The 17,759-nt window shown below is 45.2% G+C and overlaps 2 protein-coding genes across 4 annotated transcripts; one reads left to right on the top strand and one right to left on the bottom strand.

The window, feature by feature from the left end:
• Window positions 1-6,198: 6,198 nt before the first annotated feature.
• On the top strand, window positions 6,199-9,018 carry TNFAIP8L2 (TNF alpha induced protein 8 like 2). Its single transcript, XM_055584345.1, has 2 exons — window positions 6,199-6,265; window positions 7,947-9,018. Exon 2 carries the CDS (start codon window positions 7,952-7,954, stop codon window positions 8,504-8,506), a length of 555 nt encoding a protein of 184 aa, XP_055440320.1. The 5' UTR covers window positions 6,199-6,265; window positions 7,947-7,951; the 3' UTR covers window positions 8,507-9,018.
• LYSMD1 (LysM domain containing 1) lies at window positions 6,326-17,738 on the bottom strand. 3 transcript variants are annotated; one of them, XR_008715583.1, is made up of 4 exons: window positions 16,890-17,738; window positions 10,681-11,039; window positions 10,072-10,277; window positions 6,326-6,923 (listed from the first exon to the last, which is right to left on the bottom strand). XR_008715583.1 is itself a non-coding variant. In XM_055584343.1 (3 exons), the coding sequence occupies exons 1-3, from the start codon at window positions 17,067-17,069 to the stop codon at window positions 10,139-10,141; spliced, it is 678 nt and encodes a 225-aa protein (XP_055440318.1). In that variant the 5' UTR covers window positions 17,070-17,734; the 3' UTR covers window positions 9,025-10,138. The 3 variants fall into 3 exon arrangements, 1 of the variants encoding a protein (XP_055440318.1); XR_008715582.1 differs by lacking the exon at window positions 6,326-6,923 and adding an exon at window positions 9,025-9,382 and having other exon boundaries at window positions 16,890-17,737; XM_055584343.1 differs by lacking the exon at window positions 6,326-6,923 and having other exon boundaries at window positions 9,025-10,277; window positions 16,890-17,734.
• Between the last annotated feature and the right edge of the window lie 21 nt (window positions 17,739-17,759).

The following is a 17,759-nucleotide window of genomic DNA, read 5'->3' as shown; positions in this document are numbered from 1 at the left end:
ATTATTGCATGTGACTGTTATGTTGCTACCATTTTCCCCCTTATCTCCTGGTTATTGGATGTGTTTTGAATTTCTTATTTCAGCAAATATCTATTGAGCACAGTAGTGCCAGACACTAAAGCATAACCCCTACGCCTCACGGAGTTTACAACCTAGTTAGGGAGGCCGTTAATAAAATCACAGACTACAATGAAGAGTGACTGGCATGATAAGGAAGGTATGGAGTTCTATAGGACTGGGAACAGAGGAGTCACAAGTAGTTTAGGGAGTCACGATGGCTTCACAGACCCAATGGCTTCAGAAGCCTTTCCAGCTGAGACCTGAAGGAGGGCTAGGAATTAACCAGGCAGGGAAGAGGTATGCATGGGAAGAGTTCCAGGTAGAGAGACAAAAAGTGGGAGAGCGCAGGAAGAGGGAGAAGGAGAGGAGAAAGAAGCCAGCCATCATGTGTTTTGGAGGAGCTGGGAGGGTTACAACACAGACCAGAGGTAAAGCTGGAGAGGTAAACAGGTAAGGAATTGGTAGAATTCTGGCTTCTATATTTGCATCTTCTTATATTTTTACTCCTTTTATTTTCCAATTATATTATATATTTCTTTTATAAAAGGACTTTTACTTTTTCCTGTGATTTTGACAGTGCCACCTACTATTGGCCCCCAAGTGTGTGATTAATGAATTAATAGAGCACACAGGAATAGAATGCTGCCACATTCGTTATGAGGTTGGAGTCATTACCTCCTAACCTTGTGGGGTAACTGTCAGAAAAGCATAGGCTTGGGAATCACACAAGCCCTCAGCCTGCCATTTATTAGTTCTCTAATTTGGGAACAGGTTATCTAACCTCTTCAAGCCTCAGTCTTTTTCATTGGTGAAAGGAATATAGTGACATTTAGTTCATAGAGGTATCAGAGGATGAAGTGAGATATTTATATAACATCTAGCAGAGTGCACCCAACAAATGCCAGCTCCTGTTCTCTCCCTTAACTCCCAGTCCATTCTTTTCCACCTGCCCCTGTGCCTTGCTTCATAAACATTACCTCTCCTTTGCATTTTCTAAGCCTCCCTCTCCACTGCTCCTTCCTCTCAACCTACAAATGTCCCCAAACTCCAAGCCAAAAATAGTCCCTCTCTCAATCCAGCTTCCCATCCCTTTAAGCTACCTTTCCATTTCTCTTCATCCCTTTACCACCACATTCATTTAAGGCGTTGTTAACATTTCCAATCCAAATTCAATCAAGGACCCTCAGCTCTGAAACCTGGGCTGAGAGAGGCAGGAGTGAGAAAGGAACCAAGGCCCAGTCACTGTCTCCAAGGAGAGAATCAATGGTTTTGGAGTCACTGGTATGCGGATCACCTCTACTTCTAAACTTCAACCTTTCACAACCAGACATCTTTCCCATTCTTCTTTTTCTGCCAGAACTTTTACTTTCTTAAAAAGTCCTTTGAAAAAAAAAAAAATATATATATATATAATCTAATCAGAAAATAAGAGGAATGAAAATACAAGAAGATGCAAATACAGTCAATACCTTCTGAATCCAGATCTCAAGTCCTCTCATCGGTTCTCATCATGTACTTAAGAAAATTATACTGATTGTCACTTCCTTTTAAGTGTCCCCTTTCCTCAGCTAAAACTTTGCTGAAGCCCCTAACTCAGTCCCACTGGGCTGACAAATTTCCCTCCCCTGATCAAAAACCTTTCAGATCAGATCAGTCGCTCAGTCGTGTCCGACTCTTTGCGACCCCATGAATCGCAGCATGCCAGGCCTCCCTGTCCATCACCAACTCCTGGAGTTCACTCAGACTCACGGCCATTGAGTCAGTGATGCCATCCAGCCATCTCATCCTCTGTCGTCCCCTTCTCCTCTTGCCCCCAAACCCTCCCAGCATCAGAGTCTTTTCCAATGAGTCAACTCTTCACATCAGGTGGCCAAAGTACTGGAGTTTCAGCTTCAGCATCAGTCCTTCCAAAGAAATCCCAGGGCTGATCTCCTTCAGAATGGACTGGTTGGATCTCCTTGCAGGCCAAGGGACTCTCAAGAGTCTTCTCCAACACCACAGTTCAAAAGCAGCAATTCTTCAGCGCTCAGCCTTCTTCACAGTCCAACTCTCACATCCATACATGACCACAGGAAAAACCATAGCCTTGACTAGACGGACCTTTGTTGGCAAAGGAATGTCTCTGCTTTTGAATATGCTATCTAGGTTGGTCATAACTTTCCTTCCAAGGAGTAAGCGTCTTTTAATTTCATGGCTGCAGTCACCATCTGCAGTCATTTTGGAGCCCAGAAAAATAAAGTCTGACACTGTTTCCACTGTTTCCCCATCTATTTCCCATGAAGTGGTGGGACCAGATGCCATGATCTTCGTTTTCTGAATGTTGAGCTTTAAGCCAACTTTTTCACTCTCCACTTTCACTTTCATCAAGAGGCTTTTGAGTTCCTCTTCACTTTCTGCCATAAGGGTGGTGTCATCTGCCTATCTGAGGTTGTTGATATTTCTCCCGGCAATCTTGATTCCAGCTTGTGTTTCTTCCAGTCCAGCGTTTCTCATGATGTACTCTGCATATGAGTTAAATAAGCAGGGTGACAATATACAGCCTTGACGAACTCCTTTTCCTATTTGGAACCAGTCTGTTGTTCCATGTCCAGTTCTAACTGTTGTTTCCTGACCTGCATACAAATTTCTCAAGAGGCAGGTCAGGTGGTCTGGTATTCCCATCTCTTTCAGAATTTTCCATAGTTTATTGTGATCCACACAGTCAAAGGCTTTGGCATAGTCAATAAAGCAGAAATAGATGTTTTTCTGGAACTCTCTTGCTTTTTCCATGATCCAGCAGATGTTGGCAATTTGATCTCTGGTTCCTCTGCCTTTTCTAAAACCAGCTTGACCATCAGGAAGTTCACGGTTCACATATTGCTGAAGCCTGGCTTGGAGAATTTTGAGCATTACTTTACTAGCGTGTGAGATGAGTGCAATTGTGCGGTAGTTTGAGCGTTCTTTGGCATTGCCTTTCTTTGGGATTGGAATGAAAACGGACCTTTTCCAGTCCTGTGGCCACTGCTGAGTTTTCCACATTTGCTGGCATATTGCGTACAGCACTTTCACAGCATCATCTTTCAGGATTTGGAATAGCTCAACTGGAATTCCATCACCTCCACTAGCTTTGTTCATAGTGATGCTTTCTAAGGCCCACTTGACTTCACATTCCAGGATGTCTGGCTCTAGGTCAGTGATCACACCATCATGATTATCTGGGTCGTGTAGATCTTTTTTTGTACAGTTCTTCTGTGTATTCTTGCCGTCTCTTCTTAATATCTTCTGCTTCTGTTAGGTCCATACCATTTCTGTCCTTTATCGAGCCCATCTTTGCATGAAATGTTCCTTTGGTATCTCTGATTTTCTTGAAGAGATCCCTAGTCTTTCCCATTCTGTTGTTTTCCTCTATTTCTTTGCATTGATCGCTGAAGAAGGCTTTCTTATCTCTTCTTGATATTCTTTGGTACTCTGCATTCAGATGCTTATATCTTTCCTTTTCTCCTTTGCTTTTTGCTTCTCTTCTTTTCACAGCTATTTGTAAGGCCTCTTCAGACAGCCATTTTGTTTTTTGCATTTCTTTTCTATGGGAATGGTCTTGATCCCTGTCTCCGATACAATGTCACGAACCTCATTCCATAGTTCATCAGGCACTCTATCTATCAGATCTAGGCCCTTAAATCTATTTCTCACTTTCACTGTATAATCATAAGGGGTTTGATTTAGGTCATACCTGAATGGTCTAGTGGTTTTCCCTACTTTCTTCAATTTAAGTCTGAATTTGGCAATAAGGAGTTCATGATCTGAGCCACAGTCAGCTCCTGGTCTTGTTTTTGCTGACTGTATAGAGCTTCTCCATCTTTGGCTGCAAAGAATATAATCAATTTGATTTCGGTGTTGACCATCTGGTGATGTCCACGTATAGAGTCTTCTCTTGTGTTGTTGGAAGAGGGTGTTTATTATGACCAGTGTATTTTCTTGGCAAAACTCTATCAGTCTTTGCCCTGCTTCATTCCGTATTCCAAGGCCAAATTTGCCTGTTACTCCAGGTGTTTCTTGACTTCCTACTTTTGCATTCCAGTCCCGTATAATGAAAAGGACATCTTTTTTGGGTGTTAGTTCTAAAAGGTCTTGTAAGTCTTCATAGAACCGTTCAACTTCGGCTTCTTCAGCGTTACTGGTTGGGGCATAGACTTGGATTACTGTGATATTGAATGGTTTGCCTTGGAAACGAACAGAGATCATTCTGTCGTTTTTGAGATTGCATCCAAGTACTGCATTTCGGACTCTTTTGTTGACCATGATGACCACTCCATTTCTTCTGAGGGATTCCTGCCTGCAGTAGTAGATATAATGGTTATCTGAGTTAAATTCACCCATTCCAGTCCATTTTGGTTCGCTGATTCCTAGAATGTCGACATTCACTCTTGCCATCTCTTGTTTGACCACTTCCAATTTGCCTTGATTCATGGACCTGACATTCCAGGTTCCTATGCAATATTGCTCTTTACAGCATCAGACCTTGCTTCTATCACCAGTCACATCCACAGCTGGGTATTGTTTTGCTTTGGCTCCATCCCTTCATTCTTTCTGGAGTTATTTCTCCAGTGATCTCCAGTAGCAATATTGGGCACCTACTGACCTGGGGAGTTTCTCTTTCAGTATCCTATCATTTTGCCTTTTCATACTGTCTCCCTACTGTCTATGGCAAAAATCTGAAGTCTTGAGCAGCTCCTTTAAACCCTTCTGTGGTCTGGTCTTTTTCCTTCTTCACTTCTTTTTGAAGCAACCTATGCTCTAGTCATCAGAATAAATCATTTCCTGAATATGCCTTGAATCTCTCTGTTTGCTCTGTGGCTTATGCCTAACTCCATTATCTGGGAAGCATTTCTTCCACACTCTGCCTGCTAGGTAGTTAAATCCATCCTTCTAAGTCTACCTCTTCAGCACTCCTATTAGAAAAAAAAAAAATCTAAATTTCTCTTTACTCTCACAGTTCCTTAATTCCTTAAATTTCTATGAAAGCTAATGACATCATTTGGCTTGTATTACAGTCATATGTGCTTACATTTATCTCCCTGACTAGGCTGTAAGATGCCTTTTTTTTTTCTTCAGGCTGTAAGGTTCTTGATGGTAAATAAATTTGCCTCATTTACGGACTGTGACTTGCCTTCATATTTTGCATCCCGTTAGCAGCTATGAAGCATAGTCGATAAGCTCGTTGCCGCTAGTGGTACAGCGATGTGCTGACACCTGCTGGTTATATCTAGTTCTGCAGCCTGACCCAGCATCTTCCTCTCAAGTATTTGAGGTGAAGACAAGTGTCAGTCGCTCAGTCGTGTCCGACTCTCTGTGACCCCATGGACTGTAGCCTGCCAGACTCCTCTGCCCATGGATTCTCCAGGCAAGAGTACTGGAGCGGGTTGCCATTCCCTTCTCCAGGGGATCTCCTCGACCCAGGGGTGGGAAACCAGGTCTCCTGCATTGTAGGCAGATTCTTTACCGTCTGAGCCACTAGGGAAGTGTAAGTATTAGGGGTGGGGAGACACCCCTGGAAAATTCAATGGCAACCTGCTCCAGGATTCTTGCCTGTGAAATCCCACAGATAGAGGCGCTTGATGAGCTACGAATGGTCGGACATGGCTGTGAGATCGAGCATGTATGCATCCCCTTACCCTGCCAGGTACTGGAAGCCTGTGCTCCTGGTAATGTTGCCCCACAGCACCACCCATCCTTGGTGACTCTAGGGGCACACTCAGACCTGCTGATCTCTAACTTGCTTCTTGTGTCTCCAGTCTAAGTTCAATACACTCTTCAGAACTTTCTGCCCCGACCCCCCACCCCACCCCCCGCCAGCAATTTGTACATCACATTTCCCCCAGTACCACAGAAATACAAGGAGAACAAGATCTCAAGGAACTGGGCAGCAAGAGTAGAAAGAGGCAGACAATTTGGGAACAGGGGATGTGCAATTCCTCCTCCTCACCTCAAGGAATCAAGACTGTTTCCTACAGAGTGCTATTCCTTTTGACCTTTGTCTTATTTATAGGAGGCTGCTGGGGCCATGGACTTTCTTGGTGACAGTGTGATGAACCGGAGGTTGAGCACAGAGTAGGTAGGCGGGGCTTGGGGGTGGGGCCAGGCCAAAGGGCCTCTCACTTAGGAGCTTCTCTATTCTGTCAGCTCTCCCGGAACATCCAAGGCGAGACTGGCACCCAGGGCGCAGCAGGTGAGGGACTGGGCAATGACACAGGGTAGGCTTCAGGGGAGATGGTGGCAGAAGAGTCCCAGCTCTGTCAACCTGAGCTTTCCATATTGTGGCTCTCATTTGATAGAATTCCTGAGTCTCAGTGGGGAGGTCCAGCTCAGTTTTTCCTGGAGTAAAGCAGCCTCAGAAAGAAAGACAAGGTTTTGGATGGGTGGGCGCAGGGCTGAGGGATGGCGGTGGATAAGGGCATGTGAGAGACCACTGAGAAATGCAAGGAGATCTTAGGAGACACGGATATAGAGGTAAGGGCCAGTGAGAGAGTATGGCCAGAGGATGACAGGGCAGCACTCAGTCAAGTGAAAACAGGAGACTGAAACATGGAGGGAGGGAGAGGACAGTGGACCAAACGCGAGATGGCAACGGAGGCAGTGGAGAGCTGGGTAACAGGAAGGCCAAGGAGGAAGGAAGGCTCACATGGAGCAATCTCCTCTTCCGGCTGTCGAGTGTGGTCCAGAAATCCCCAGCAAAGCTGGGGGCAGAGCAAGGTTCTGGGTTTCCACTGGATTGATTCGGCTGGAGGAGAACCCCCTACCCCAGTGACACTGCCCTGCTTCTTCAGACTCCCATTTTGGTTGGGGGACAGGGCGAGGCTGCTCCTCACTGCGGTCAGAGCCACATCCTGCAGAGGAACATGGGAGGGGGAAGTAAGAAGCAAAACAAGCAGAACCACCATAGGCAAGACCATGGGGAGAGTGCTCCGGGACCAGGCACTCATGTGCCGCCAGCCGGTCCTGAGTGCAGCCTCGGCAGAGGCCCGGAGACCTCCGGGGCAGTCTTGAGGTGCTTGTTCTCATGCTTCCTCAGCGTGCTTCAACCTCATTGAGAGCATTCCACGGGAGGAGGCTTCTTCAGATTGTGTGGTTCAACGCCCATTTTTATCATTTGCCAGTGACTTTAGTCAAATTGCTTAATTGTTCTTAGTTTCATTTTCCTCATTGCAAATTGGGGATACCTACCTTACAAAGGGTTGGAAGACTGAGATAATTCACATGAAGCACTTGCCATATAGTAGGTTCTCAATAAATGTGAATAATTATTATTTTTTTAAATCAGGACTCCAGGGACCCCTATATTTCTCATGTCTCTAAAGGCAGTACAGCACACTAGCTGATATGGGCTTTTGGAGTCAGAAAAACAGTTGTGTTTGACCTGGGTAAATTATTTAATGTAAGCTTAAGTTTGCTCAGCTGTAAAACAAAGATAGTAATAGCTACGCTTCACAGTGTAGGTGTACGTCTGGGTACAGATGTACAGTACCCAGTCAGTGTTCAAAAAGGGCAGCTGTGAGAGCTGTCTGCCAGGTAAGCTTCATCATCTCCACTGCACGAGCAATAGCCCGCTTCTCTTGAGGTCTTAGCTGTGGTGCGCTAGCCTGGGGTGTGCCCTCATCCCTCCAGCTAAAGCTCCTACTGCTCTGCTGGCCTGTTTTAGAGATCATGATGTCCTGCAGTCCTAAAGGGAAAATGGGAACCAAGTGTAGTGGACTGAGGGGGCGCAGGGGGAAAGAGATGACAAGCAGAGATGATGATGAGACAGAAACCGGAGACAGAAAGGGGAAAACCTATTGCTCTCTTGCTAAGGAAGCCTGTGGCCTCTCTTCTAGTGACTGATCACATAACCCCGCACCCCGACCCCTCCCTAGGAACCATGGAGTCCTTCAGTTCCAAGAGTCTGGTGCTACAGGCAGAGAAGAAGCTACTGAGTAAGATGGCAGGGCGGTCTGTGGCTCATCTCTTCGCGGATGAGACGAGCAGCGAGGTGCTAGATGAGCTCTACCGTGTGTCCAAAGAATACACACGCAGCAGGCCCCAGGCCCAGCGGGTTATCAAGGACCTGATCAAGGTGGCGGTCAAGGTGGCTGTGCTGCACCGCAGTGGCTGCTTCAACCCCAGCGAGCTGGCCCTGGCAACCCGCTTTCGCCAGAAGCTGCGGCAGGGCGCCATGACAGCACTCAGCTTCGGGGAGGTGGACTTCACCTTCGAGGCCGCCGTGCTGGCCAGCCTGCTGACCGAGTGCCGGGACGTGCTGCTGGAGCTGGTGGAGCGCCACCTCACGCCCAAGTCCCACGGCCGCATCCGCCACGTGTTCGATCACTTCTCTGACGCCGGCCTGCTCACGGCCCTCTACGGGCCTGATTACACCCAGCACCTGGGCAAGATCTGCGGCGGGCTCAGGAAGCTGCTGGACGAGGGCAAGCTCTGAGAGTCCCAGCCCCAGCACGCTCCTTCTTGGCAGAATGGCTGACTGAGAAAACTACACACACCAGGCTCCTAACCCTGCGCCTCTGCACTAATGCTTTTCAATCCTCAGGCTTCAGTCTTTCCCAAGAGTGCGTGTGACTCTGAGACTACCCCACCCCCAAACTCCTGGTGGAGAAGAAGCAATGCTGAGGGTTGAGGCCTCTCTTCCCACTCCAGCCCCAAGACCGGAAACAAAGCTGCCTGAAAAAGACGAAGTGAAACTTGGATCTCTGTTTTCCCTGCAAAGGGCCTTTCAAACAGGGAAGCCCCCTCACCTCAGAACCAGGGTAAGAGGACATAGCCCAGCTAACTCTTCTGGGGACACTAAAGACAGCTGGGGGGAAGGGGACCCTGAGAGACATTCTAGATCTGAAGGTCTGCAGAGTCTGGAGGGATCCCAGAGGCTCTGCTCCAGAGGGCAGGAAGAAGGGGCTAGGGCAGGGGAGAGTCTCACAGAGGAAATAAAACTATTAAAACATGCACAGGGCTCAATGTTTAATCTCTCCAGCTTCTTATATCTTATGACCATCACAGAGGAAAGAGGTATATAAACACCACTCATCTCACCTCTCACCATTTCCATACAGGAGACTGAGGCATATTTCTAATATCACTGGGGTTTCTTTGCCTACTTCTGTTTAAGAAACTCAAAAAAACTGTACCACACATCAGTGCTACAAATTGCAAATAAATACGTAGTGAGGAGCAAGGCATAGATCAATAGGCTCTGGCAGGGAGAGGGTATAACAAAGAGGCTCCCATGGCAAAAAGATTCCCACAACTGTCTTCCTCTTCAAACTCAAGTCAATTCTTCTTCCATCCTTTAGTCTCACACAGGCTGAAGAAAGGAGCAGATCAGAGGGGTGAACCGGTGGCATGGAGGGTTCTGGACCCTACATTGCTTTTTTTTTTTTTCTCAGAGCAAGAGTTGTGAAAAAGTTACAGTGACCTGATTAATCAAGACTAAGCCCAAATTCTTTCATTTGAGATTGGGGGCAAGGCCTGGCACAGTCTGCCACTCCCTGCAGAAGGGCTAGATCACTGATGGCCCATTCTCAATAACATGGTTGGCTAAGAAGGTGGGGAAGGTGGACTAGAAATCACTGGCTCACTGTTCCTGGGTTCCCCTCATCGCAGGGCTACAGAAATCCCATTTTTCAGCTAAGAGTGGGAAACAATAAGATACAGCAAATAAATATTACTTCAATATAGCACCAAATAAATTAGGTAACAGAGTTGGAGATGGGGAGGAAGTTAGGGGCTAGGGGAGTCCCTGCCTCCCTTGGCTCTAAGGCCAAGGAATCATGGAAGGGACGGGAAGGGCAGCAGGGATCTAAAAAGACCTTTTGAGTCTAAAGACCAACTCTAGACTCAGCCCAAGAACAGAGAAGGGGTCTATTTCCCATCCCCTACTCTTGCCATAGAGTAGAACTGCTCCAGGCCAAGGAACTCTTGACGGACAAGGAGGCTGGGGAGATGGCAGGAGTATGGGGAGGTAGGCTGGGAAGCTGTGTTCTTGAGCCTCACCTCAGGCTCCTCTCTCCCTCAAGATGCTCCTTCAGCATCTGGCTTCTCTCAATCAGTTCTGGGGACCTCAGAGTTTGAAGATTTCATCTTCCTGGTCCCGAAGTGTCCGGGTCCGAGAGGTCTGGGTCAGTGGCACGGGACCTAGGACTGCTCGTTGCTGCATCCGAGGAGAGCTTAGGTGAAGACTTAAATCCTCCCCAGGTATCCTGCAGGTGAGGAAAAGGGGGAAAAGCAACAGATCAAGGGAAGAGACTGAGATGGGCTGAGTGAAGAAGTAAGTGGGAAGCTGTCTTCCTCTAATATACATGAGCTGGTTGCTTTACAATGGAGTCCAACACCCTCTGGATAAATCCTAACCCTAACGTTCCTTCATGGATCATCAGAGCAGTAAGAACAGCCAACTATTTCCCTCCACTGGGAACACAGAATCACTTTCCAGTGCCTCCACCCATTCCAACAGCCATGGGCTCTGCGTTGTCTTGGGGCCACCTGAGGGAAAGGCTTCACCTTGCTTCTGCTGACACTGGGCTTACTTTGTGTCTGATCAGGTAAGACTGGGGGAACAGAGAAATTTATGGAGGGACTTAAAAGGACCCATTCAAGACTCACCCACTTTCCCCCTTTTTCAGCTTCTGGGCAGCAGCCTTCTTTGACAGGCTGATCTGTGAATCGAGCTTCTTAAGGAAATCGGAGGCAGAAAGGTCATGCATGGGGGGCTCCTGGCCAGCTGTGGGAAGAAGTTCACCATTGGCATGTCCTAAACCTCTTTCTCGTTTCTTCCTCTCGGCTGAGTGTGGTCGAACTTCATCCTTACTTGGCTGTACTGCTTCTTCTCCATCCTTCTCTTCCTCAGAATCCAAACCATTGAACAGGTCTCTGGGCTCTGTCAGGATGGGGATGTAGAGGGTTTTCTTCAGGAAGATGGAGTCATTAGTATAAAGGCGGTTTGCACGCTTAATCTGTTCCATCTTTAAAAAAAAGTCACCACAATTAATGACAGTAATAATGATCCACCTTATATTTGTACAGCATCTCATGCCTTTTAAAGTGATTGTTCAGAGTCTTATCTGGCCCTATAATAACCAAAATTACAGAGGGCTATTATCCCTATTTTATTGATCAGTAGTTTTTCACACTTTTTGGTTTTAGGGCCACTTTACATTTAAAAAAATATTGAGGAAAAAAGCTTTTACTTATGTTAATCACATCTATCAATATTTAAGGTATTATAAATTAAAACTTAAAAACTTTAAAACACTGTTAAACATTAACATAAATATTTTAATGAAAAATAATGTATTTTCTAAAACAAAAATAGTGAACATATAGCAAGAACAGAGGCACTGTTTTACACTTCTGTAAATCACTTTCATGTCCGACTTAATTGAAGACAACAGGCTTCTCATGTCTGCCTCTACAAGCATCTGCTGCAGTATCACAGGCCACATGGCTTCTGAAAAACACAGTGTGCACCCATGAAAATAAAAAAGACGCATAAAGTCTTGCTATTATTACTATGGAAATAGTTTTGACCTTGTGGATCCCTAAAGAGTCTTAGGGAGCCCTAGATTTTGAAACTACGGTGAAGATGAAGGCACTCACTCTGAAACTAACTAGATTCTAATGACCTTTCTAGGTCTTGGCTCAAAGGCAGTGGAGCAATATCCCCATACATGATACTTTGAAAACTACCATAAAGATGAAGGAACTGAGGCTCAGAGAGGTTAAGTGACTTGCCTAGCAAGCTACTGATAGAGCTAGAATTCTGGGCCTTTTTACTCCTCCCAGGAATGCTTTTCTTATGTATTTATTTTGGCCATGTTGCGAGACATGTGGGCTCTTAGTTCCCCAACCAAGGCTGGAACCCATGCCCCCTGTAGTGGTTAAGGCCCCCTTAACCACTGGGCCTCCAGGGAAGTCCCCAGGAATGCTTTTCTTATTATAATATTAATAATTTCACTGATCAAGTATTTATTTAGTGCCTATTTATTCATCACTAAACACAGTGGCTGGTATCACCATCTATATCTACCTGCCTCCCAAAGTAGAAATATCACTGTCATTCTTAACTCATACTTTTCTTTCACCATCTATACCCAAGAGGTCAACAAAAATGCTGCAAAAATCTCATCTCTGGTCTCAGCTTCACATTGCCACTGACTTAGAACAGACTCAGTATGTCTCATTTGGGTATTGTTAAGTTTTTTAACTGGTCTTCCTCCCTCCATTTCAACTTATCTTCTACCCTGCTGACATGTATCTTTTTAAAAAAAATTTAACCTGATCAATCCACTACCTTGCTTATGAACTTTCTATGGCTCCCCACTGGGTCAGAGATAAAATCCACATTACCATTCAAGGGCATCTCACCTTCATAGGTAAGTCCAGCTACACCTCCCTTCTGCCACTTACACCTTTTGCCATCCTGAATTTTTAATTTTTCTTCCAACATTTCATGATCTTTCACACTTTTGTGACTTTATCTGCCTGGAACGCTTCTCCACTTCTCCCTTCTTGGCCTGGAAAACTTCTCATCAACTATCATTCCCTTTGTGTTATCTTCTTCAGGGCTCCCAATGCATACTGTAAATACTGCCATAATAATACCTATCTTATTATATTATACTGTAGGCATATTTGTCCTGTGCAAACTGTGAGTCATTTAAGGGCAAGACTGGTGACTTGCTGTCTCTGTATCCCTAAGATTCTCCTCAATATCACACAAATTTGGCACACAGCAGAGGCTCATTAATGCTTTATGAGTAAAGAAACTAGATAATAAAATATAGAAACCACAGACACCGTATATCAGTATTTTATTACCCGAGGCCAGGCAGCCAGTTTTACTAAAAATTCATCCCATAAAGGCACCAGTTTGGGAGATCATAATTCTTATAACTGTCCAATATCAAAGCTGTTTCCACTCTAGGCCAAGACTACTAAAATAAACTTGACTAATAAAATCTTATGCTATAATGAGTTTAAAAATAAAATCTGATTGATTTGAACAGTAAAAACAGTTAAAAGCAGCTTGCAGTTTTATACTTTTACTTTGCCAAGCACTTTGATGCTATTCATTTTATTTTGCCTAGATAATATCCTAGGTCCCTTCTAGTTCCAAGATGATATGAATTAATTTGTGAATTTTCTGTTGCTTTTATTACTTCCCAGAAGCACCATATATGGGGACATTGTTCCTCTGCCTTCGAGCCAAGAGCTAGAAGGTCATTAGAATCTAGTTTAATAGAGCAGTTCAAAGTGAGGATTTTATTTTTTTGGCCATGCAACACACCATGTGGGCTCTTAGTTCTAGACCAGGGATCGAACCCACACCTCCTCAGTGGAAGCATAGAGTCTTAACCACTGGACCACCAGGGAAGTCCCATGAAATGAGGATTTTAGAACAAGACAACTTGGTCTGAATCCTAGCTCTAACAATTAAACTAGTTGTATATATTCTATAGCAAGTTACCTCTCAAAGCTTCAGTCTCCTTGTCATTAAAAATTTGTTTTTATTGAAGTATAAGTACACTATTATGTTTCAGATGTACAACACAGTGATATTTCTTATCTTTAAATGGAAATGGTCATATCTACCTCATAAAGTTTCATGGCGATAATATGAGATAATAGAGTTTGGCATATACTAAGTGTTCCTTAAATGACAGTTAGGTAATAAATTAGGTAATTTACCTAAGTTTTTTATTTTTTATTCTTATTGTACAAATGAGGAAACTGAGGCCCCAGACAGTAAAGTGGTTGACTATCCAGTCACTCAGCTAGTAAGCAGCAGAATGAAACCAGAACCTAGAACTTTTCTTTACTAGACTACAGAGCTTTTCTGTACTCAGAAAGATACAGGGCAGTAAGAAAACCTCAAACAATAATTGTTGAATCACTAGCAGCAGTTTCCTTCATTGCACAGCATCTGAGCCTCTGCTGGGATGAAAGGACTGCTCAGTACTTTCAAATCCATTTCCTTTATTTAGGCCTTCCCTCTACTTAAATGTTCACTTCACTACACTCCCAATCTCCAGTGTGGAAATTTTAGCCAGACTTTCATTCATTCAGAAAACATCTATTAAGCTTCTATGTGCTGGGGATTATGTCAGGCTCCAGAGATATAAAATTGAAAAGAAATAGTTCTGTCCCTTAGAGTGCAGGCTATTGGAAAGACAAAGATGTAAAGGATGTAGACCACTGGATTACATAGATTTATAGAGAGGAGCATAGAGAAAGGGATGTCCAAGTCTTTGAAGGCCCATTGTGATGGTCCCCTTAAAGTCTACACTAATGTCTCCTTCCAAATAAAAACCAATCTTCTTTCCTGACTTCCCACTCTTTGTTAACACCTCTACAAACTCACCACGTTCTGTCACCTACAATCATTATTTGTGTCCCTGCTCACTTCTTCAGTTCAGTTCAGTCACTCAGTTGTGTCCGACTCTTTGCTACCCCATGAATCGCAGCACGCCAGGCCTCCCTGTCCATCACCAACTCCCGGAGTTCACTCAAACTCATGTCCATAGAGTTGGTGATGCCATCCAGCCATCTTATCCTCTGTCGTCCCCTTCTCCTCCTGCCCCCAATCCCTCCCAGCATCAGAGTCTTTTCCAATAAGTCAACTCTTAGCATGAGGTGGCCAAAGTATTGGAGTTTCAGCTTCAGCATCGGTCCTTCCAATGAACACCCAGGACTGATCTCCTTGCAGTCCAAGGGACTCTCAAGAGTCTTCTCCAACACCACAGTTCAAAAGCATCAATTCTTCGGCACTCAGCTTTCTTCACAGTCCAAGATGTCCAAAGACAAAGATGTAAAGGATGTAGACTTTCACTACATCCATACATGACCACAGGAAAAACCATAGCCTTGACTAGACGAACCTTTGTTGGCAAAGGAATGTCTCTGCTTTTGAATATGCTATCTAGGTTGGTCATAACTTTCCTTCCAAGGAGTAAGCGCCTTTTAATTTCATGGCTGCAATCACCATCTGCAGTGATTTTGGAGCCCAGAAAAATAAAGTCTGACACTGTTTCCACTGTTTCCCCATCTATTTCCCATGAAGTGATGGGACCAGATGCCATGATCTTCGTTTTCTGAATGTTGAGCTTTAAGCCAACTTTTTCACTCTCCTTTTTCACTTTCATCAAGAGGTTTTTTAGTTCCTCTTCACTCACTTCTTACTAGACTGTAAATTACATGAGAGCAGCAACTACACACTTTATTTATGTTTCTATCTCCCAAGATGGTTACCACAATGCTTTGAACATACCAAGCAGAAAAATGTTGCCTAATTCAACAAGATATAGGGGAAGACCCTTATCAACTTTAAAGCAATGTATTTTTACTCCTACTAAATATACCCTATGCATGAACTGAAATGCTTGGCATAGAGAGTACCTGTTTTGTACCACAGAGACCACCTTCTTGAAAAGAAGAGGGCAGAGCATTGAGGAGGAGAAAAGAATAAGAGGAGACAGCACTTCAGTTCAGTTCAGTTCAGTCCCTCAGTCGTGTCCGACTCTTCTCGACCCCATGAATCGCAGCACGCCAGGCCTCCCTGTCCATCACCAATTCCTGGAGTTCACTCAGACTCATGGCTATCGAGTCAGATGCCATCCAGCCATCTCATCCTCTGTCGTCCCCTTCTCCTCCTGCCCCCAATCCCTCCCAGCATCAGAGTCTTTTCCAATGAGTCAACACTTCACATGAGGTGGCCAAAGTACTGGAGTTTCAGCTTCAGCATCATTCCCTCCAAAGAAATCCCAGGGCTGATCTCCCCTAGGATGGACTGGTTGGATCTCCTTGCAGTCCAAGGGACTCTCAAGAGTCTTCTCCAACACCACAGTTCAAAAGCATCCATTCTTTGGCGCTCAGCCTTCTTCACAGTCCAACTCTCACATCCATACATGACCACAGGAAAAACCATAGCCTTGACTAGACGGACTTTTGTTGGCAAAGTAACGTCTCTGCTTTTGAATATGTTATCTAGGTTGATCATAACTTTCCTTCCAAGGAGTAAGCGTCTTTTAATTTCATGGCTGCAGTCACCATCTGCAGTGATTTTGGAGCCCCAAAAAATAAAGTCTGACACTGTTTCCACTGTTTCCCCATCTATTTACCATGAAGTGATGGGACCGGATGCCATGATCTTTGTTTTTTGAACGTTGAACTTTAAGCCAACTTTTTCACTCTACACTTTCATCAAGAGGCTTTTTAGTTCCTCTTCACTTTCTGCCATAAGGGTGGTGTCATCCGCATATCTGAGGTTACTGATATTTCTCCCGGCAATCTAGGAACCTCAGACTAAAAACTAGCTCTGCATTGTTTGCTGTGAATGTTTCGTCATTCTCAATTAAAATATTTCTATGTAGTTAACAGTACAGGATTTGGAATCAGACAGACCTGTTTGAATTTTTACCTCAACACTTATTAGTTATTTGACCTTCGTCAAACTGGTTAACCAATCTAAGTTTCAGTTTCTTCATCTGTAAGAAGGGCACAATAATTATATGCTTGATAGGGATGTGAGGATCAAATGAGCTAATGGATGTAAAGTCTTTAGTACAGTGACTGGCCTAAAAAATAAATGCTGCTCCCCTCCGTTGGGATAATGGGACAGGATTTGTTCCCACCAGACGGTGCAACACTGAGATGGGAAAACAAAAAGATAAAGGAGGACCAAACTTTTATCACAATCAGTTAATATAAACACAATTAAGAAAATTTCAGGGGAAGTTGCCTAGAGGGCCATACATTCTCATGAGGAATAAACCTCTTCTAATTGGGTGTCTACGTCCCAATCCTGGAAGACTCACCGTCACCCCGTATTTGAGTGCTAGTCCAGCCAGGGTGTCTCCGGGCGCCAACTGATGCTCCAGGCGTCTTTCCCTCACCGGGGAGCAGGCAGACTGCACCAGGCTTCCATAAGAACGAGCCCGGCTCCCTTGAAGCAGTCCTGACCCCCCGAGGGGGGCCTGTCTAGAGGGAGAAGCCATCTCCTCACCCTGCGGACAACTGAGGTTACAACCCCGGGAGGCCCGGCCAAGTGACCGATAATGACGGGCTCGCGGTCCGAGAATGGGTATCTTAGAGGATTCCTCTCTCTTTGAGTCTTCTCTCTTAAGTCTCCCCGCCTCCCTCGGCGATACGCGACTTGTCAGCCCTAGCTTCTCCTCCCTCCAAGTCCCCTTCCCACAAATCTGTACTCTGACTATTCAGTCCCTACCTGAGTCTTCCTTAGCACCCCTCCGACTTTCGACTCCCCACAACAACTCGCGACGTTGACCCCTGACCTTTGAACTCTAGCAGTCCCTTAACACGCAGCTCAATTTGCCCCTACGTCTGGCAGCCCAACCTCCAGGCTCCCCAGTATCCCGACTCCGCCCCGTCCCGGGGTTGGCCCTCTAGGGTCAGGAACAGATCAGGCCCACCCTATGTGGGCTGTGGCTGCAGGCGAAGGGCGTGACAATAGCCAGAGTCTGTAGCACTCTTTCTCCTTCAGAGATCCTCAAAGGTATTCTCCAAACCAAATCAGTCACACCCTCAAATTCGGGCTCCACATCTAGGTTCTTGTCGTTCCAAACGCCTCGAATCTGCCAAGACGAAAGGGCCTGGATCCAGCCCGGCGGCAAGCTCTTTGAAAAAAGACTTCATTTCCCAAAAGGCCCCGCGCCGGTGAGGTCGCA

This window comes from Bubalus kerabau, chromosome 6, assembly GCF_029407905.1.
Source record: "Bubalus kerabau isolate K-KA32 ecotype Philippines breed swamp buffalo chromosome 6, PCC_UOA_SB_1v2, whole genome shotgun sequence".
In the NCBI taxonomy this organism is placed as follows: Eukaryota; Metazoa; Chordata; class Mammalia; order Artiodactyla; family Bovidae; genus Bubalus; species Bubalus kerabau.
This window is presented reverse-complemented; position numbering and strand designations above follow the sequence as displayed.

Coding starts and splice junctions, on each gene's coding strand:
- TNFAIP8L2 (XM_055584345.1), top strand. CDS start 7,952: ATGGAGTCCTTCAGTTCCAAGAGTCTGGTGCTACAGGCAGAGAAGAAG.
- LYSMD1 (XM_055584343.1), bottom strand. CDS start 17,069: ATGGCTTCTCCCTCTAGACAGGCCCCCCTCGGGGGGTCAGGACTGCTT. Junction 11,040..16,889: donor CACTCAAATACGGGGTGACG/GTGAGTCTTCCA, acceptor TTTTTTTTAAAG/ATGGAACAGATTAAGCGTGC. Junction 10,278..10,680: donor CTGAAAAAGGGGGAAAGTGG/GTGAGTCTTGAA, acceptor CCTCACCTGCAG/GATACCTGGGGAGGATTTAA.